At 42.2% G+C, this 22,858-nt stretch overlaps 1 protein-coding gene across 4 annotated transcripts in view; it reads left to right on the top strand.

Annotated features, from left to right (window-relative positions):
• LOC116984595 (fatty acyl-CoA reductase 1) overlaps positions 1 to 22,593 on the top strand; it is a 92,370-nt gene extending 69,777 nt beyond the window's left edge. For 2 of the 4 annotated variants that reach the window (XM_033038820.1, XM_033038821.1), the window contains exons 10-12: positions 9,692 to 9,821; positions 16,816 to 16,943; positions 19,693 to 19,855. In XM_033038820.1, coding sequence (XP_032894711.1) covers positions 9,692 to 9,821; positions 16,816 to 16,943; positions 19,693 to 19,855 — 421 coding nt within the window. Of the gene's footprint in view, positions 1 to 9,691; positions 9,822 to 16,815; positions 16,944 to 19,692 lie in introns of all 4 variants that reach the window. The other 2 variants (XM_033038819.1, XM_033038822.1) reach the window with 2 other exon arrangements.
• The last annotated feature ends 265 nt before the right edge of the window (positions 22,594 to 22,858 follow it).

The raw sequence follows: 22,858 nt of genomic DNA, 5'->3' as shown, positions 1-22,858 counted from the left end.
GGTGGATTTTGAGGAAAGATGGTATTACTCGGGCTAAGGTAGTCTTTTAGTATTAGGTAAAATATGTTGAGTGGTGGACAGATCAACTTCTGAGCACTTGTGAACTAACCTCTTTTAGGCTATGGGGCAAGTACAGAAATGTGAGTGGGCAGGAAGAAATTTACAGGCAACACGTCAAGCGATTATTCTCTGGAGTGAAAGTGTATTTAAAAACTGACATAACACACCTGGCGAGCAATTGAGTTGTGTATGAGTGGCATAAGTGTTCATAGTTAATGCAGTGTTCTGAAGTTGAGTGGGATGGGGAGGGGAGATGTTCTGTGATATTCTGTGTTTCAGCAACAGCTCCAGCTACAAAATTATAGAATTTACATTCCTTTCCATGTTAGCAAGTCGTATGCTAACCTTTCATCTGCGCATTTTTTAAATTACCAACTCTTTTTCCTAAACAAACTGAGGGCCAATTTAACTTGATCCTGTTGATGCCTGGGGATGCTGAAATGGCATGGGAATGGAATGCAACAAGTAGCTGGATAATGCTGTTGCTGAATGACGTTGGTGGATAAATATGTTCAGCACTTACATTGTGGGCCAAAGGGAGATGAGAGTAATTGCTGACAAATGAGATTAGTTGAGCTTGGAATCATATTCAGCAGACATTGTGAGTTGAAGGACCTGCTCCTGCGCTGCACCCTTCTATGCTCTATGTCTTTCAAGGCGTCCTTAGTTTAAATGTCATATACGTGACAGCAATGTTCATTGAAAGAATTTCGTTCATCGCTTAACTAACATATTGTGGGAGGAAAAGTATGAGAGCAATTTGATCTCCAATTGCTGATAACAACATTGGTTACACCATTCCCAGGCTGCTTGTTGGTGTCTAATGTAAAGCTGAGGACCGTGAATTATCCCGATGGGCTTTGCCGCAATCATTTATTTCATCCTCATTCATACTGACCGATCCAAGATTTATCTTAAATTAAATTAGTCCCAACTACTTACTGTAACCAATTCAAAATTGTGCAGAACTCAACAAAAGTGTTGGTAACTTGACAACCATATGAAGGATTAATATGTTTATCCTACCAGCAAAGACATGAAAAATAAATCATGATGCAAGAAAGTACGGTGCAGGTGTCCATTGCTGCTCGGATTTTAATCCTTAGTTACACTGTTGGTTCTGTGCAGTTTATGCGTAATTAACATCTTCCATGAGCCTTCGATCAATATATCTCCAAGAGCAATCAATTGGGGTACTTTGGTGCGAACTTGGAGAGGGATTTTTTACCCTGTTTTACCCTGTAGTGGAAATGTGCTGCTACTGCAAGGAAGATTTTCATTAAACACAAAAGAGTACGGCACAGGAGCCAGTACCTCTGCCCACAGTGTGTGTGTTGAACATGATGCCAAGCTAAACTAATCTCCTCTATCTGCACATGATCCATACACCTTCTTTCCCTGCCTATCGTACCTGTACCTCACCGTACTTGTGAATATGACAGTAAATTTGACTTGACTTGGCAATCATTTTTGAATAGCAAGTGTACTTGTGTTTGGGTATCATTGGAATGAGAGAGCTTATCTGAAGACTGCATCCTTGTATACTAGCTGTTGACCTTATTTGCCACTTGAAAGCAATGGATAAACTCTGTAACATTATCCAAAATGAATCGATCCTCATGTAGTATATTGGCTGATACCATTTATCTCGGAGTTAATACTAATACTAATTTGCTCTTGGACCATTAGAAATAAATCATTTGCAGATAATTTGGCATCATTTTCAGCACAGACTGTGGGCTGAAGGCCTGTACCTGTGCTGAACTGTTCTATAGCAAAACACAAAGTGCTGGAATAACTGGAGTCGGGCAGCATCTGTGGGAGGAATGGATGGGTATAGATAGGGTCATGACCCAAAACATTGCTGATCTATTCCCTCCACAAATGCTTTCTGACATGCTGAATTCCTCCAGCACTTTGTGCTTTGCTCAAGATTCCAGCATCTGCAGTTCCTTGTGTATCCCGTAGTGTTCTCTATCTGTGGCTGAAGTAGATATAAATGTGGTTTAGTTTTATAATATACCCGGGAAACGGGGCCTTTTGGCCCACCGGGTCCTTGCCAACTATCGATCACCCGATCACACCATGGCATGTGGGAGGGAACTGGAGCACCCAGAGGAAACCCATGGGTTCATGGGGAACGCTCAAGCTCTACACAGACAGTCCCCGAGGTCAGGATCAAACCCGTGTTTCTGGTGCTGTGAGGCAGCAGCTCTTATCAGCTGTGCCACTGCACTGCCCTGAAACTAGCCAAACAGGCAGAGGTGGGGACTCTTATCTGATTTATTAACTTTGGAATATATTTATACAAATTAAAGTACACATTGCTACTACTTTCGATGGTGTTACACTTTAATGCAAATGATGATTTGCATTCAGAAGCTGTTATGCTTATATTTGTGCAAGAGGTGTGACTGGAGAGAAAGATCTTTCTGCAATTATGGGATTCATTGCACAACGGAAAAGTATGCTGACTGTATTTGTATTGTATTCCCTGCGGTTCAAGATAACCCGTGAGATTCCATGGTCTGCTTCTTGTCTGAATCCCTGGATGAATGTTTACGAAAATACTTTTTGCTCACCTGATTTTTTTTTTTCCATGTTTTACCTCCAGTTGGAAAATTATTTTATTGGCAGAGCTGCACAAAGCTTTGGTAGCTGGCGTATTAATTTTTAATTAATTGCAGTGGGAAATTTTCACTAATAAGTGCGATCATACTTTGCTCTCAGCCATTTTACCATTGTGACATCAGGTGGAGCACAGCCAGTTACAGTGTCAGCTATCCTTTGCGATAATTATTTTGCTTTGGTTTTAAGTTACTGTGATGGTCGTTTGTTCATTGACCACTCTTGCAGCATTTTAAATATTAAATAAAATGTTTTATCTTGTGCTCATTAAAAGTTAGATTGAATCTGCAGACGCAAGAAACTGCAATTGCTGGAATCTTGCGCAAAGTGCTGATGGAACTCAGCGGGTCGGGCAGCTTCTATGGAGAGAATAGACAGATGAGGTTTGGGGTCAGGATCATGCTTCCTGAATTTTCATATTAAATCCATAATTATTTGTGACATAGGAGGCCAGTCAAGTCTATGCCAGCGCACAGAACGATCCCATTTCCCCCATTTATTTTCCCACTTACCCGTTTTCACCCTTTTCCCATCAATTCTACCGCCCACCTACACTGGGGGCAATTTACAGCGCTCATTTAACTGACCAAGCTGCACATATTTGGGTTGTGGGAGACGGTCACGGAGAACATGACCACTGGGTGGCGCCTGTAATGGCCGCCTTGCCAACAGCCTGTCGTGTCCCTTCTCTGTTTTTATTATTTTAAGTATGTCTTAAATGTATGTTTCAATGTTTCTTGGTTAGTTTATGTGGGGGGAGGGATGAGAACTAGGGGGGAAACATTTTTTCAGTCACTTACCTCGACGGAGATGCAATTTTCTCCGTTTCGCATCTCCACCTCCCCCCTGCGGCCTAACAACTTGGATTGGCGTGGCCTTTCCTGGAGACCGGCCCGGAGCTTCAAGCCACGGGCGCGGCGCGGACTTACCATCGCGGAGCCGGGGATCCTTTGCCGAGGATCGCCAGAAGAAGAGCTCTGACCACGGGGCCTACGGACTTTAACACCGTGAAGCCGGTAAGTCTCCGGTAAGAAGTGGCCGACTTGGGAACTCCATGCCATGGAGGAGTGTTCCAACCCGTCCCGACGCCGGAGTTTCAATCAAGCCGACGAGAGGACCTGGACATCAGGCCATCGGCAACGGCAATTGCGGAGTGTTCAAGGCCCCGACCACAGGTGAACAAAGAGGAAGATGACTGAACTTTGACTTCCATCACAGTGAGGAATTTTGATTCCACTGTGGTGGATGTTTATGTTAAATTTAATTTTATGTGTGTATCGTGTTATTTTCACAATATGGCTGTATGATAACTCAAATTTCACTGTACCTTAGTCGGTTAAGTGACAATAAACACGAACTAGAACTTGAACTCAATACAGCACCTGAGGTTAGATCTAAACCTGGCTTGCAGGAGCTCTGAGCCACTAGCTCCAACAACTGTGCCGTTGTCTTGCCATTAAATTGTTTCATAAAGGGCCCTGAGGGATACTATAATAAATAAAAATTGAAAACAAAATGGCAACTCCCAGTAAGTCTGGCAGCATCCGTGAGGAAAGAAACGGATCAACATTTCTGATAGATCAGAACTGGGAAAGAGAACTCCCTGCTCTGACAAAGGATTGGATTTCCAGTAACTTTTATTTGATTCTTACGCAGCAGCACTAAGCCGAGTCATAAGTTGCCGGAGCAGAACTAGGCCATTCGGCTCATCACATCTACTCCGCCATTCAATCACGGCTGATTTATCTTTCCCTCATAAACCCCATACTCCTGTCTTCTCCCCATAACCCTTGACACCCGTACTAATCAAGAATCTATCAATCTCCATCTTACAAATATCCATTGATTTGGCATCCACATTTGTGATCTATGAAAAAAAAGTCAGACAATGCACAATTTAATTTTCACATCTATGTTGCTGGATGGAGTAGCTGTTTATAAATACAATTATGGGACACCATAGTTCATTTCTGCATCTGACTTTTACTTTGATTTGCCCTGATTTCAGGTTTGTCACTTTCTCCTTAAATGAGGGTACACCTAATTTGAGAATTGCCTGGCCTTGATGCGGCATGCTTTGCTGGGGATTTTATAAGAACAAAATACTGTGGATGCCAGAAGTTTGCAACTAAACCAGAAAACATTGGAAACACTTTGCAGTTTAGTCAGCTTCTGTGGATGTAAAACGTTTTTTTTTTTAAAAGACTGGTGACTCATTGGTACGTCGATGCTGTGCTTGAGTGGTTGCTATTGATCTGGAGAGTGTGTGATGTTGATGTTTATGGCAATGGTTGGTGGCACAGTGCAGGTGATAGCTTGTGCTTATTTCATGCTATTAACAGTGAGGCTTGTTGTGCTGGACCTGGTTTGTTTTCCTTCTGTATGTTCTGAATCAGTAATCATGAATGTTGTTGAACGTTTCATGGTTTGAACCACATGTGGTTTTGAACGTTGTCCTCAGTGGCCCAGTTAACAAAATACTACAAAAATTGGTTTAACAGTGGCATGCATGTTGGGCAACGTCCTCATTTCTGAGAGGAAATCTGCAGCGATCACTGAGTTGTGTTTATCAGTGAAAATTCCTGGTATGATGCTGGTGTGGCAGTATCTAGTGTTCAGCATGTGCATGAACATCGTAGAAAGCCCTTTGCATTTGCTGAACAAAAATCAGCCAAGATCCAATAAGGAGGGAGACGCAAAAGGACTGCAGATGCTGAAATCATTGCCTCCACAGATGCTGCCTGACTAGCTGAGTTACTCCAGCACTTCATGTTTTACTTCAGTAGCGAGGGAATTGAAGCCATAAATAGCATCAGAGAACAGCTGTCCTATCGAATGCACAGTAGAAAGTTGACATCCATGTGCAAATGAATGTGGAAATCAATTTCTTCAAATGATGTCAAGCATTATTCTCTTAATTATCAGGTGCAGTTCTTCACTTCTGCATTTGCTGTTATTTTTAGAACACTGGTCTAAAGTATTCTTTTATCAGATTTTGTACCAATCACATTAAGGAGATGGTCTGCTTCTGTGCCTCAAATATTATGCAGTTTATAGAGCATATCAGCGAGGTAACATTTTTTTGCCACGTTATTCAGTTGTGGAAGCAATGAATAGGTCAACTTGGAATGCAGAGAAGAATTGCAGAAAGTTAGTTTTAGTTTAGAGATACAGCACGGAAACAGGCTCTTTGGCCCACCGAGTTCAAGCCAACTAGCGACCCCTGCACACTAACACGATCCTACACACATTAGGGACAATTTACAATTTTACCTAGCCAATTAACCTACAATCCTGTATGACTTTGAAGTGTGGGAGGAAACCGGAGATCTCCAGGAAAACCCACGGGGAGAACGTACAAACCCCGTATGGACAGGACCCACTGTCAGGATCGAACCCGGGTCTCTGGCATTGTAAGGCAGCAACTCTATCGCTGTACTGCCCGAGTCTGAACTGAGGTTGCAACTATCAAAGATGATTCAGTCAGCCGATATTGTAAATGACCTATAGTGACCTTGAATATTATAAAGCATTTCACGAAAGGGGATGTTAAAGTTGAAGAATTGCCTCGTGAGTGAATCCTGCAGAAGGTTTCATATGGGTGTCGGGGGTTATGGAGAGAAGGCAAGAGAATGGGGTTGGGAGGAAAGATAGATCAGCCATGATTAAATGGCAGAGTCGACTTGATGGGCCAAATGGCCTAATAACTTATGAATGGAGCATGAACGTGAAATGACAAATAATTTGGTTGTGGGGGGGGGAGAACATCTACTTGCCTCATAGATCGTGTAAAGAGGAGTTGAGTGCTATATGGTTGAGGTGAAATGAAGGCTTCTTAAGACGAGACTTCACAAATGCTTCAGGGAGATGAGAGTAACTTCTGGAACTGGTCTGCTAGAGGAGCAGGTTCAGTTTGACCAGTTCAATATATCATTGACTCTGAGTTCAGTTTAGATATACAGCATGGCCAAAGGCCCTACGGCTCACTGACAACTTGACCAGCCATTCACACTTGTTCTATGTTCTCCCACTTTCTCATCCACATCCTACACATCTGGGGCAATTTATACAGCCAATTAACCTACATACCCATGCGTCTGTGGGACAAACCAGAGCAAACCCAGGCGGTCACAGGTAGTGCGTGTAAACTCCATACGGACAGCACCCGAGGTCAGAATCGAGTTGTAGTCTCTGGCGCTGTGAGGTTTAGTGAGAGACATCGTGGAGTTGGGCCCTTTGGCCCACCGAGTCCATGCCGACCAGCGATTCCCTTCGCCTGTTCCTAGAGATTAGGGACAATTAACTATTTTTATTGAAGCACCCGTGGTCAGGATCAAACCTGGGTCTCTAGTACGGTAAGGCAGCAACTCTACAGCTGTGCCCCTAACACTGCCAGCTGCACCACTGAGTTCAGCACAATGCATGTGGCAAAATAATTGTGCCATTTAAGCATTGAGCTAGTGTGCAAATGTAGCACTTGGAGCCTGCCCATGGTACATCATGTATAATCTTTACATCTAGGCTACTGTCTGACACCTTTATGCTGTGGTTTAGTTTGTGAGAAAATTATCTCACGCAGCGCTCTTGTTGGAACGCCTTTGAAGGCAAATTGAGGTGCCTTGGCAATTTCTTGAGTTGGTGTCACATAGCATGGCCCTTCAGCCCAACTCATCCATGCTGACCTAGATGCCCAATATAAACTAGTGCTATTTTCCCACCTTTGGCCCAAGATGGATTAAATGACAGTCTTATAAACAGACACAATGTTTGGTCAGTGAGAAGCAATAAAATAAATGGAAACACACGAGACTGCAGATGCTGAAATATTAAGCAAAGTCTGAAGAAAAAGGGTCCTGACTCGAACGTCATCTGCCCATTCCCTCCACAGATGCTACCTGACTCGCTGAGTTCCCCCAGCACTTTGTGCCTTGAGCTTTAAGATAATGCTGCACCTTACCTGTAAATACATCCACAAAGATAATAATTGGGTGCACAGGTTTTTTATGGGGAAGTGATAAGAATCTCTTGGTACTAAGATTGTATCGTTAAACTGAAATCGATGGATCTTAATATTCTTTCTTGGGCCTTGCTTAATAGAAAGTGTGGTGCTGTTGGAAAATAGATTTTGTTCCTTATTAAACATTGCTGCTGCTGTCTCTTAATAATTTTACTGAAAATATATGCCCCAATTATAGTCCCACAACAACAGAATCCTCATATGGCAGCAGCTGGGTTTACGTACCTCATAAACCAATAGCCTAGGGTGTAAACAACTGTGAACAATATATTCAGCTAACGATATAGATAGCAAACTTGAGATGAAGTTCAACTTTCCCACAATGTCTGATTCAATTGTGGTCCCAAAATTAGGATTCAAATATTCATTTGTAAAAATGTATGATTCATGCAAATTGGAGTACTTGTCCACCTGAACTCTGCGTGCAAAGAGAAAACAAATATATTTAGAATTTAGAGAGATAGATATGGAAACAGGCCCTTCATCCCACTGGGTCCACGCCGACCAGCGATCCACCCATCCACTGGTTCTGGTATCCCACTTTTGTATCCTGCACACCAGAGGCAATTCACAGAGAACATTTAGTCGACAAACCTACACGTCTTTGGAAAGTGAGAGGGAAATGGAGCGCCCGGATAAAACCCACGCAGTCACAGGGAGAATACACCCATAGTCAGGATCAAATCCGGGTCTCTGGTGTTGAGGGGCAACAACTCTACCTCTGCGCTAATGTGCCACCCTAAATTTATTGTGTTATTATTTACTGTATTATTGACTTGCAAACACTATTCATCTAATCTGTGACAAAGGTTTTTCACCCTCAGTTGATGCGGAATGCTGTGTGTCGCCACTGTTTTGGCTCTTTGCGATTTTGCCTGCTCCTTTGTGTAGCCTTGTTTACTAATTGAAATCCTGCAGAGTAACAGAAGTAAGCTCATTGGATCTCTGATCTATATTAATTGCCCTGAAAATAAACGGCAGTGTCGAAACTTGCCCTGTTTGATTTGAGAATGCATTTGGGTGGATTACATTGAAATGGTTAATAACACTAATGTTGTGGAGTTCTTTAGTCGATTAATTTAATATCCATATGTAAAATTATTTTTAGCACTATATTAGAAATAATAGGAGGAAGACTGACTGAACTTTATTACCTTCCATCACTGTGGCGGATGTTTATGTTAAGTTCTATCATTCTTTTAATTGTGTTATGTTCTTTTAATTGTAAGGCTGCATGGTAACTCAAATATCACTATACCCTAATTGGTGCATGTGACAATAAATTTGAATTTGAATTTAAAATTAAACTGCAGACCTGTCCAGTTTCCTTCCCTTCCAGGTGTAACTCAAGTTCCTTAAAACTGCAGGAATTTAACCCAACTCTTGCTGAACCAACTATGTTTCGATGAGTGTTCAATTGTCATGTGTACCAACAATGAAATTCTTACCTGTGCGTTAGTTACGGGCCCTAACACACATATAAATATGCAATAATCAATAAGTCAATACATTAATCACTAATACTAGCGCTAAGCTGAAGCATGCAGTGTAAACAAAGGCACAGTCAATAGAAGGTCATAGTTGCTAATGTTAATGTTGTGTGGTGTTCAGGAACCTGATGGTTGCTGAGAAGAAGCTGTTCTTGAGCCTGGTGGTCATGGTTTTCAGGCTCCTGTACCACCTTTCCGATGGTAGTAGAGAAATAACAACATGTCCAGGGACTTGGGACTTGTGCATCTTTAATATTGCTGCCTTTTTGAGGGAGCGTCCCCTTTGTTCGTGGGGAGGTCAATACCTGATATGCACGCGGCGATATCTACCACTCTCTGTAGTCTCCTTTGTTCCAGAGTTCTTGTCCACAACTCGTGTCTGCCTGATTTAACATATATTCAGTGATGTGCTGCTTGTTGTACCTGTCCTTTCTTTCTGATAAGGGATACAGCTGTTACATCTCTGTTTGATTGCACTGATTCACTTTGTTTTTAGGATGATGAAAATCATTAATCGGCTTCATAAATCAATGATGCTGGTCGAATACTTCACAAGCCATACATGGGTGTGGAACACTGATAATATAAATATGCTCATGAGTCAGATGAACCCAGATGACAAGAAGGTAGGTCAGAATATATATCTTGACTATCCATCCTTTACAGTTTGACTTTATCATGATCTGTTTTGGGCACTAAGGTTTCTCCTGGAGACTGACAGCATGGAAACGGGCTCTTCTGCACAACTTGTCCATGCTGAGCAAGATGCCCCATCTAGAATATTCCATATGCTTGTGTTTGACCTATTTACCTTTAAATCTTTCTTACCCATGTACTTTTTTAAATCATATGTACTGACAACAGAACAATGAAATTCTTTATTGCAGCAGCTTAACAGGGCCTTAAACACAATACACACAGATAAGTATAATAATAAAAAAATTCCGTTAGTTAATAGCCATAATACGAGCACAAATAAAACCTCATAGTGCAACCAAAGACACGGTCCATAGTATTCAACGTTGAGGTTAGTGTAGTGTTTACGGGTTTGATGGTTGCTGGGATGAAGACCCTTAAACACTACACTATCTTTCATGTGTTCTATATCTCTGTCTATCACTGTCTATATCTCTTGTTTCCCTTTCCCTAGACTAGTCTGAAGAAGGGTCTCGAGCCGAAACGTCACCCAATCCTTCTCTCCAGAGATGTTGCCTGTCCCGCTGAGTTACTCCATCATTTGTGTCTAAGCTGTTCTTGAACTTGTTCAAGGTTTTCAGGTTCCTTTATCGCCTTCCCAATAGTCGTAACAAGATGAGAGCCAGGTGATGAAGCATGCTGAAGGTCCCTTTATTTGTGGGGAGCTCAGTATCTGTGATGGGCCGGGCAGTGTCTACCACTCTGTAATCAACTGGTCTCTGCTGTAAAAATATGGGATTCTGCTGCACAGCAGCCAAATCACATGTAGCAGACCACCGCTACTTGTTCAGCACCTTGCATCTCTCAAACTAGCAAAGTTCATTGCCAGGCTCTACAGTGCAATAGGATAGGTGGACATATGAATTAAGAACCAGAGTAGGTCATTTGACCCCTTTAGTCTTTCATTTTAGTCTGTACTCCATAATTTGAGATTTGTAATAGAAAAAATCACATAGTTAAAGTGCATATTGTAAGATTTTATTAAAGGCCGTTTTTACACATTTTGGTTTCACCATGTAGAAATTACAGCAGTGTTTATACATAGTCCTCCCCATTTCCGGGCACCATGATGTTTGGGACACATGGCTTCACAGGCGTTTGTAATTGCTCAGGTGTGTTTAATTACCTCCTTCATGCAGGTATAAGAGAACTCTCAGCACCTAGTCTTTCCTCCAGTCTTTGGAAATTTGTATTGCTATTTATCAACATGAGGACCAAAATTGTGCCAATGAAAGTCAAAGAAGCCATTATGAGACTAAGATTAAAACTGTTGAAGACATCAGACAGAAGAAGGGTCTCGTCCCGAATTGTTGCCTATTCCCTTCGCTCCATTGATGTTGCCTCACCCCCTGAGTTTCTCCAGCATTTTTGTCTACCTTTGGTGTCTTTTTGCACGATTTTTAAAAGGCTGCATGTAGCTATACTAGGAAAGCGAAACATTATGGAGGGCACTTTATGCCTCTTTGTAACTTGCTCTCCCATCTGCCTTTGTGCCATCGGCAAGTTTAGCAACCACACCTTCATTTGGCATCTTTACAAATTCTAAATATTTCAGACCTCTGCACACCACTCCTTGCACTTTGCCAAACAAGAAATGACACACTCCCTATTTTGATAGTCAGATAATTATTTCTCAATGCTAACAAGTTGCTGCCTGTGCCATGAGCTTTTACTTTTGACTAAATTTTGCTACTGTAGTTTCTGTGTTTTACTAATGAAATAATGTGGTTAAGTTAGAAGTAGTGCAAAAGAGATTCACCAGGATTTTACCTGGACTTGCTGGCTTGATTATAGGGAGAGGTGGCATAGGCTAGGTCTTTCTTTGGAGTGCATGATGCTGAAGGGTGACCTCCATTGTGCTGTACAAGATCAAGATGGACATGGATAAAGTGAATGCTCAGCCTTTTCCCCAGGGTAGAGGCTTCTAAAACTAGAGGGCATAGATTTATGATGAGATGGGAGAGATTTAAGAGGGACCTTGGCAACAAACCTTTCATTCAAAGGGTAATCCGTATCTGAAATGAACTGCCAGCGGAAGCTATAGAAGCGGATACAGTTACGATTTTTATAATACATTTGAACAGGTCTATGGTTCGGGTGTAGAATAATATGGCCCAAATGCAGTCAATTAAACCTAGCTCAGTGTGCCAACTTGGTCAGTATGGACAAGGTGGGCTGAGTGGCCTATTTTATGCTCTATGGCTGCTATTTATTGACTGAAGTTCTTGTACAATAATAGGCCCTATATAATAATGTTCTCAGCTCTGATGGCTAGGAAGGGAGGGTTGTGTCTGTTTTTAAATTGTGTCAGCCTTGAATTAATGTCTTTGATTTATTATCCTCGTAACAGCAAAGTCAAAAGTGCAACTTGTGCTGCTTCTGGTTTCCAGGAGACAATTGAAGGTGATCATTGCCCTGGAAAAAAGTCTGAACACATTGTTCCAGAAAGGAAATGTTTAAGTGAATAAAGGAGAGGTGTGGATTTGGGATTGGTCAGCAGTTCGGAACATTATAACCTTGACGGCAGACTCGAGACTGCAGATGCAGGAATCTCGAGCAAGTGAAACTTTGGAATGTGAAACAACAAGGAGGAACTCAGGAGGCCAGGCAGCATCTATGGAGGGAATGCACAAGACGACATTTTAGGACGACAGACTGATGGAGAACCTCAATCTGAAATGTTGTCCATCCATCACCTCCAGCGATGTTGTCAGACCTGCTGAATTCCTCCAGCACTTTGTTGTTGTGATCAGATAGCAACCAGATTTACGAAATATATGGCATGTCACATGGTAGCTAGTGTATAATCTGTAAAAGCATCTGCTTCCTTGGTCTCAGTAACTGAGACTGAAATAACTCAGCTACTCTTAGACTTGCATCAAGAAGCTGATATTAATTTTTCCTCAGAGTGCATAAGACCATTGAGGCAAGGTAACTTGTGGATTGTAGGGCACTTTCTAAAATGGTCAAATTGGCTTTAAAACTAAACACCCGAGTTTATTAAAAGTTGGAATCATTGGCAGTCTTTTTCTCGGAGACGGACTTACTATGGAATTGAGCCTCCGGGAACAACTCTTCAAAATTATATTAATTTTACCCCACTTTTTTCCCTTCCATAGGAAGAATGGAGACGCGATCGATGTAACATATTTTGTAAAGCGGATATTCAGACGTTACATGTTCTATATTTGCCCTGTGGGTGATTCAGGCTATCACATGCATGATCTTTTGGTTGTGCTTGCTCTCATTAGCAAGGGGCCGTCTTGTTCACTAACTTTTTAGAGATACAGCGCGGAAACAGGCCCTTTGGCCCCCCCGGGTACGTGCCGACCAGCAATCCCCGCACATTAACACTACCCTACACACACTAGGGAAATTTTTTACATTTATTACAGGAAGATTATAGAGGCTTTGGAGAGGGTGCAGAAAAGGTTTTCCAGAATGCTGTATGGATGTTATACCAAGTCAATCTCCTCTGCCTGCATGTGATCCACACACCTCAATTCCCTGCATAGCCTCTTAAACACCACAATCATATTTGCTTCCCCCACCATCTCTGGCAGCATGTTCCAGGATCCCTCTGCTCTTTGTGTAAAGAAAAACAAACAAACTTGCCTGCCCTTTTCCATTAAACTTTCCCACTCTGACCTAAAGTTATGCCCTCTAGTATTTGATGTCCATCCTGACTGTCTATCTATGCCTCATAATTGTTTATACTTCTAACAGGTCAATTTTTGTCTGCAATTCCTGGAAGCAGAAAGTATATTGAGGTTAAGCATCATGCAAAAAGGACATAGTTTCTGCTTCAGGCCTCTTCTTCAGAACTCCCAATTTTTCAGTTTGAAGATAGTTTGCCAATAAACCAGAAATCTGCTGAGGAAGTCCTTTTAAAGAGAAGGCAATGTGCTTTATGTCTTAACCACAGTTTGAAAAATTGATGGAGAGATTTAAAATGACACCATTTGCAAAATTGATGGGAGACAGATTTAAAATGAAATACGAAAAGGGAAATGGACAAACTCTAGAAGATGGGAAAAATTACAGGGCTGAGGAAAACAGAGAAAAAAATCACATGTGGTTAAAGTGCACATTGTCAGATTTTAATAAAGGCCATTTTTATACGTTTTGGTTTAGTATTTTGTTGCATATTTTTTGCATGCATTGATTGCTTGAATTCTGCCATTCATGGACATCACTAGTTGCCGGGTGTCTTCTTTGGTGATGCTCTGCCAGGCCTGTATTGCAGCCATCTTTAGCTTATGCTTGTTTTGAGGGGGTGGTCCCCTTCAGTTTTCTCTTCAGCAAATAAAAGACATGCTCAATTGGGTTCAGATCGGGTGATCGACTTGCCCACTCACGAATTTACCATTTTTTAGCTTTGAAAAACTCCTTTGTTCCGTTAGCAGTATGTTTGGGATCATTGTCTTGCTGTAGAATGAACCGCCGGCCAATTAAATTTGAGGCATTTGTTTGAATTTGAGCAGATGGGATATGTCTATACACTTCATTGAATGCAACATCTCCAAGTTTGCGGATGACACGAAGCAGGGGGGCAGTGTTAGCTGTGAGGAGGATGCTAGGAGGCTGCAAGGTGGGTGTCATGGTACACCAGTCATTGAAAGTAGGCATGCAGGTGCAGCAGGCAGTGAAGAAAGCTAATGGTATGTTAGCATTCATAGCAAAAGGATTTGAGTATAGGAGCAGGGAGGTTCTACTGCAGTTGTACAGGGTATTGGTGAGACCACACCTGGAGTATTGTGTACAGTTTTGGTCTCCAAATCTGAGGAAAGACATTCTTGCTTAGAGGGAGTACAGAGAAGGTTCACCAGACTGATTCCTGGGATGTCAGGACTTTCATATGAAGAAAGACTGGATAGACTCGGCTTGTACTTGCTAGAATTTAGAAGTTTGAGGGGGGATCTTATAGAAACTTACAAAATTCTTAAGGGGTTGGACAGGCTAGATGCAGGAAGATTGTTCCCGATGTTGGGGAAGTCCAGGACAAGGGGTCACAGTTTAAGGATAAAGGGGAAATCCTTTAGGACCGAGATGAGAAAAACATTTTTCACACAGAGAGTGGTGAATCTCTGGAACTCTCTGCCACAGAAGGTAGTTGAGGCCAGTTCATTGGCTATATTTAAGCGGGAGTTAGATGTGGCCCTTGTGGCTAAAGGGATCAGGGGGTATGGAGAGAAGGCAGGTACAGGATACTGAGTTGGATGATCAGCCATGATCATATTGAATGGCGGTGCAGGCTCGAATGGCCTACTCCTGCACCTATTTTCTATGTTTCAGAATTCATTATGCTACTACCATCAGCAGTTGTATCATCAATCAAGATAGAGCCAGTACCTTCAGCAACCATACATGCCCAGGCCATAACACCCCACCACCATGTTTCACAGATGAGGTGGTATGCTTTGGATCTTGGGCAGTTCCTTCTCTCCTCCATACTTTGCTCTTGCCATCACTCTGATATAAGTTAATCTTCATCTCATCTGTCCACAAGACCTTTTTCCAGAACTGTGGTTGCTCTTTTAAGTACTTCTTGGCAAACTGTAACCTGGCCATCCTATTTTTGCGGCTAACCAGTGGTTTACATCTTGCAGTGTAGCCTCTGTATTTCTGTTCATGAAGTCTTCTGTGGACAGTTGTCATTGACAAATCCACACCTGACTCCTGAAGAGTATTTCTGATCTGTCGGACAGGTGTTTGGGGTTTCTTTGTTATTATAGATATAATTCTTCTGTCATCAGCTGTGGTGGTCTTCCTTGGCTTGCCAGTCCTTTTGCGATTAGTAAGCTCACCAGTGCTCTCTTTCTTCTTAATGATGTTCCAAACAGTTGATTTTGATAGGCCTAAGGTTTGGCTGATGTCTCTAACAGTTTTATTCTTGTTCCTCAGTCTCATAATGGCTTCTTTGACTTTCATTGGCACAACTTTGGTCCTCATGTTGATAAGCAGCAATAAAAGTTTCCAAAGGTGAAGGAAAGACTGGAGGAAAGACTAGGTGCTGAGAGCTCTCTTATACCTGCATTAAGGAGGCAATTAAACACACCTGAGCAGTTACAAACGCCTGTGTAGCTATGTGTCCCAAACATTATGGTAAATACTGCTGTAATTTCTACATGGTGAAACCAAAACGTATAAAAATTGACTTTATTAAAATCTGACAATGTGCACTTTAACCACATGTAATTTTTTTCTATTACAAATCTCAAATTGTGGAGTACAGAGGCAAATAAATAAATGATGGGTCTTTGTCCCAAACATTATGAAGGGCACTGTAAGTGAGGCCTCCAATTACCCCCTTTGACTGCTCTTTTTTCCTCAGCCGTGTAATTTTTCCCGTCTTCTAAAGTTTGTCCATTTCCATTTTTGTATTTCATTTTAAATCTGTCTCCCATCAACATTGCAAATGGTGTCACTTTAAATCTGTCTCCATCAATTTTGCAAACTGTGTTCAAGACATAAAACTCATTGCCTTTTCTTTAAAAGGACTTCCTCAGCAGATTTCTGGTTTATTTGCAAACTATCTTCAAACTGAAAAGTTGGGAGTTCTGAAGAAGGGGCCTGAAGCATTAACTGCGTTTATCTCTCCACAGATACTGCCCAGACCTGCTGAGTGTTGCCAGCATTTTCTGCTTTTATTACTGAAAACTATCACCTGTTTCCAAAGCCCTCTGGTGGAAACTTCCCAGAAACGGGTGTTCTTTTTGCATGATGCTTAACCTCAATATACTTTCTGCTTCGTTAGAGGTCCAGATGGGCTGTGATGGGTCTTATTTTTGTCTGCAATTCCAGGAATTTCTGACTCTCACTTCGTGAAATTCCATTGGGCTGCCCATTAATGGTTCAACTGTTCAAATAAATCTCCTGTGTATCCGAGCAATGTTTAACTGAGTTTTGTTTTTTGCCTCTCAGGTATTCAACTTTGATGTAAGACAGCTGCACTGGGCCGAATACATGGAGAATTACTGCATGGGAACCAAGAAGTATGTACTCAACGAGGAGCTCTCTGGACTCCCGGCCGCCAGGAAACATCTGATCAAGTACGTTAGCACAGTACGGACGTAACTTGGGACGTGCCGTGGGAAGTTGAAATTGCATATCTTGCAAGAGAGAAATAATGGACCAGGTTGGGGCCAAATCCTTGGGTGAAGTGAGGTGGGAGGCTGCAGTTCTATTTGGCTGATTTGAGGTTAGTGGTGGTTGTCACCTTAGAAACATAGAAAATATGTGCAGGAGGAGGCCATTCGGCCCTTCGAGCCAGCACCGCCATTCATTGTGATCATGGCTGATCGGCCCTTATCAATAACCCGTGCCTTACTTCTCCCCATATCCCTTGACTACACTAGCCCCTAGAGCTCTATCTAACTCTTAAATCCATCCAGTGATTTGGCCTCCACTGCCCTCTGTGGCAGGGAATTCCATAAATTCACAACTCTCTGGGTGAGTTTTTTCTCACCTCAGTCTTAAATGTCCTCCCCTTTATTCTAAGACTGTGGCCCCTGGTTCTGGACTCGCCCAACATTGGGAACATTTTTCCTGCATCCAGCTTGTCCGGTCCATTTATAATTTTATATGTTTCTATAAGATAACCCCTCATCCTTCTAAATTACAGTGAATACAAGCCTACTCTTTTCAATCTTTCCTCATATGACAGTCCCGCCATCCCAGGGATCAATCTCGTGAACCTACGCTGCACTGCCTCAATCACAAGGATGTCCTTCCTCAAATTAGGAGACCAAAACTGTACACAATACTCCAGATGTGGTCTCACCAGAGCCCTATATAACTGCAGAAGAACCTCTTTACTCCTATACTGAAATCCTCTTGTTATGAAGGCCAACATTCCATTAGCTTTCTTCACTGCCTGCTGTACCTGCACGCCTCCTTTCAGTGACCGGTGTACAAGGACACCCAGGTCTCGCTGTACCTCCCCCTTACCTAACCTAACCCCATTGAGATAATCAGCGGGTGCAGCAGCATCTATGGAGCGAAGGAAAAAGGCAACGTTTCGGGCCGAAACCCTTCTTCAGTCTGAAGAAGGGTTTCGGCCATGAAACGTTGCCTTTTTCCTTCGCTCCATAGATGTTGCTGCACCCGCTGAGTTTCTCCAGCTTTTTTGTGTACCTTCGATTTTCCAGCATCTGCAGTTCCTTCTTAAACCCATTGAGATAATAATCTGCTCCCTTGTTTTTGCCGCCAAAGTGGATAACCTCACATTTATCTATATTATGCTGCATCTGCCACGCATCTGCCCACTCACTCAACTTGTCCAGGTTACCCTGCAACCTCCTAACATCCTCTCCACCCAGCTTTGTGTCATCCGCAAACTTGCTAGTGTTGCTCCTAATTCCCTCTTCCAAATCATTAATATATATGATAAGCAGTTGTGGCCCCAACACCGAGCCTTGCGGCACTCCACTCGCCACTGCCTGCCATTTTGAAATAGACCCGTTCACTCCTACTCTTTGCTTCCGGTCTGCCAACCAATTTTCTATCCATTGTCCACCTTGTTGGCAAATTGTTCGCACATGTCTTGTACATGCCCACCTCTTACTCCCCCCCCCCCCCCCCCCCCCCCCGCCCATCCCCTGATCAACAGTGAAGGATTAAGCTGACCCTACATCCTGTGTAGGGCTTAAAATGCTCTACCATTATTTTGGCTTATCCAAGTCGTGCAAGCTAAATAGTCTATGTGCTACAGTAGTTGAGAAAACAGCACCCTCCCACAATGACCCTGCCAAACGTGATTCCAGGTTAAACTAATGTCCTTTGCCTACATTTGATGTAAATTTTTTCATTTCCGACACATCCATGTTGCCCATCTAAAAGATTCTTAAACGCCACCTTCATAACTGCCTCTACAACCACCCCTGGCAATGTGTTCCAGATACTTGCCACTCTGTGTAAAAAGAAAACCTGCTCTACACATCTTCTTTAAACTGCTTCTCTGACCTTAAAGCTATTCTCTTTAGTCTTTGACAAAAGAAATAATTCTGACTGTCTACCCTATCTTTGCCTTTCATAATTTAATGTAACTCTATCAGGTTTCACCTCAGCTTCGGACACTCCAGAGAAAGCAAGCCAAGTTTGTCCAACCTCTCGTTGTAGCTAACACCCTCAATTCAAGGCAGCTTTCTTGTAAACTTTTATGCACCCTCTCCAAAGCCTCCACATTTTTCCTGTAATGGGATGACCAGAACTGCACGCAATACTCCAAATGCAGCTAAACCAAACTCCTATAAAGCTGCAACACGATTTCCTGACTCATACTCAAATGCCAAGGGCTCCACATCCTTCCTGTAATGAGATGACTAGGACTGCATAGAGTACTGCATACAGTACAGGGCAGTCATTGTGGCGCAGCGGTAGAGTTGCTGCCTTACAGCGAATGCAGCGCCGGAGACCCGGGTTCGATCCCCGACTACGGGTGCTCTCTACACGGAGTTTGTACGTTCTCCCCGTGACCTGCGTGGGCTTTATCCGAGATCTTCGGTTTCCTCCCACACTCCAAAGACGTACAGGGTTGTATGTTAATTGGCTTGGTAAATGTAAAAATTGTCCCGAGTAGGTGTAGGATAGTGTTAATGTGTGGGGATCGCTGGTCGTCACGGACCCGGTGGGCCGAAGGGCCTGTTTCCATGCTGTATCTTTAAACTAAACCAAATGCATTCTGCAAAATTCTGATAGTGCTGACTTTTTTAATGAAATTTTGAAATGTCCCTGCCTGGATTATTTTTAAAGCTGTATTATTAAAAATTAAATCTGGAAAACCATTTCTTTGAATCGCAGGTTAAGAAATATTCGCTATGCATTCAATACAATCCTGGTTGTCTTGATCTGGAGAGTGTTTATCGCAAGATCGCAGATGGCACGGAATATCTGGTACTTTGTGGTCAGCCTGTGCTTCAAGTTCTTGTCCTACTTCAGGGCATCGAGTACCATGCGATACTGAAGATGCTACAATTACTCAGTCACCTATGCATTTATGGATAGCTGTACTGGACATTGATAAAATCTTGTGTTAATGTTTGTACTAAAAAAAAAACCCGTACCCAATTCTATTTTGTCATGTATGTAATTTGTTAAAGCTACTTTATTATAAGTTAGGACAGCTATCTAGCACCATTATAAGTACAGAAATGCACTGAAGTACAGTGAAGAACTATTTCAGGGTTTAAAATAAGCTTTAACACTGAAGGAAGAATGACATGGGGAAAACAAGTTTAATTTTTTTTTCCATCGAATTGCTGTATTCAAATTTCTGTAGGTCATCTCTGCCACTTCACCGAGTTCATGAGACTTGTTCCGTTGTAAGTGGAGTTTGTCCATAATTACTAATTTACTCATAGTGCATGCTTTCATCAGTTTACCTTTCCGTCACTGCATTGGACATTCAGTTTGAACTTCAGTGGTGTACAATAAAGCAGAAGCGAGTCTCCTAATATTGGCAGCAAGGCTTGATTTTCCTGCCTTTACCTTTCCCACGTGACACCAGTCACGTCGCTGAGCTTCCCTCTCTAATCTGCTTCTGACTGGGCTTTCGGTAACCTTTCAGTAATAGTGCTAATTGCTTTAGCTGAACTGAGCATAAAGCACCAAACCCGCTGTTTAATCGGCAAATGTTGAATGAGACCTGCACTTGGCCGGAAACTGCAAATCAGCTTGGGATGCATTTGACTGAAAATATTAGAGGAGATGTTTACTTTCATATAGCTTCTGCAGCTGTGCCCTGAGGAACAGTCTCGTACCATTCCTGAATGCTAGGGCACAGAGCATAAACCTGAGGAGCTTCAACTGAATGTCTGACTGCAACAAATAAACTAGTTGGGAGTGCAGAGAGGAAGGGTGCTGGATTACAATTGACGAGGAACTGATGGATGAAGCTGTCAATATACTGTGCGTTTTGTGCTAGCGCCCCAGACCAATTTCACCCCCTCCTCTCAGCCAAAGGTTTTCTAAATTAGCTGTTGGTTTTATGCAGAAGTTGCAAATGATCTATTATACCTGAAGACATTCCTGAATTGGTGAATTAATGCACTATGCTCTCTGCAGACACGGACAAATGGTTGTACTTTGGGGGGAGGGGGGGGGGAATAAAATAGGAAATATGTGTTTTTGCCTTGATTTGGGTGGGAAGACGGGGTCTCATGGGAGCGGCAGATGGTGCCTGGCTTTATTGAGTTATGCCGAAGAGTTTTGATGCAAGAATATCAGCTGGTCACTCTGATGTGCACTCGGGGTTGCTGGCCTTTTTTGGTGTAAGGATAAAATGTATAAAATTTGTATTGTTTTTGGATTTGGGTTATAAGGAGACTTCCCTTGGAACCCAAGCTGTGGATATCCCGTTTATTTTGTTCTGCAGCTTCACAACCTGGTGTTTCGATTATGACGGACTTGTACATGTTAATAATGGGCACTTGTCAGTCTCTGCCTGTCTGGGCTAAAATATAGACATGTGTCAAACCCTTCCGATTAAGGATGATCTGATTAATGTCGCTATAAAATACTATAAAACAAGTCCGTTGTTTGAATTACTACTTGTTGGCACTGATGTCTGAGTAAATGATGGCATCTGTGCACAGATCTCTATATATATATAAATTAGATTGGATGGGACTGGTTCAATTCAAGAGTAGAGGTGGAGCCAAGAAGTTGAATTAAGCCAAAAATTCAAAGCCACCAGCCTATAATTCACAGCATTATGTACTTTAATTTCTACAGCCTCGTTATCTAGAAGACTCCTTTCATTTCATGGCCTGGATGGAGCCCATATTTCTCACAAAATGTCTCACCTGCTCGTGAAGCATGAAACAAATGGGGGTCAGAGGTTTGGTAGCTGAACAGGCGTGATGCTGCAGTGAAAGCATTGTCCTCTGGGCTGACCACTCTGTGTTAAATATTTCCATCTCCCGAACGTCTCTCTGACTTCTGCGGCATACAGTTTGGCCGGTATCCCTATCCCTCACCCACCCCCCTCCCTCACTTTTAATTTTAATAAAGCCCACCACTACCTTTATATCTAAACTGGATGGCAGTCCCCAGTCTCTTGTAGTGTGGACGGATCTGTGTTGACGACTGTAATTCAAACCTTGCTTTATAAAGTTGAAGCAAGGGCACTTTGTAAACCGAGAGAGCCTTTTCCACTTGTGTTTACTAGGAATTACTGACTTTGGCCTTTTTGTAAATAGCAGATAATTAGCAGGTGAAAATTTGAGGCCTACTATGCCTGGTCTAGTCCTTGTGCTGAATTTTACAGGTATGGGTGGTGGTTGAGGGGAGCTGGTGTGTAAATGGCACTGGGTTTTGATGTGCACTTAAAAATCTGTTGTAAAATAGTACTTCAGTGTGCATTGTATGGTTGGCGCTGCCTTTAAAAGAAACTGATAATTTTTAGTGAATGTTTCCCGCAAAGGACAATAGATGACATTTGTAATTGACAGGTATTTATTGGCATCAGCTGGTATAAAACTAGGGTTGTCTGTTAGAATTGACTTTAATTTAAGAAAATTTTCTGTACACTTCCAGTCAAACTTTTTCATCTGAAAGCAATGTTAAATGCTATACTGCAATGGCAGCATTCATATTTTTACACTGTATGTATGAAAAATGGACAAGCATTAATGTCGCAGTTAGCAGTACAACAGTGATTTGTGAATGGAAAATTAAATGGGTGCCTTTGAGAATCAATAACGATGGTGTGTTCATTTAAATGAAGCCTCGTCTCACTCCTGCAGGCTCCAACGTCTATTTGAAATTCTTCAACACTAACACACAGTTTAATTTTGTATTCTCAAAAATAACAACTGGAAGATCGCAGTCACGCCATGCTTGATGTTGATGTGATCTTGTTTGGGGTAGTTTCATTCTTTTCTAAGGAGAAAACACGACGAATGTTGAGTCAAAAATGGCTTGACTGCTTTTTCAGGAAGAGTGACTTTGATAATGCAAGTTTAAA

Source organism: Amblyraja radiata, chromosome 20, assembly GCF_010909765.2.
Source record: "Amblyraja radiata isolate CabotCenter1 chromosome 20, sAmbRad1.1.pri, whole genome shotgun sequence".
Taxonomy (NCBI): Eukaryota; Metazoa; Chordata; class Chondrichthyes; order Rajiformes; family Rajidae; genus Amblyraja; species Amblyraja radiata.
The sequence above is the reverse complement of the archived record's forward strand: the minus strand, read 5'-3'. Positions and strand labels throughout refer to the sequence as shown.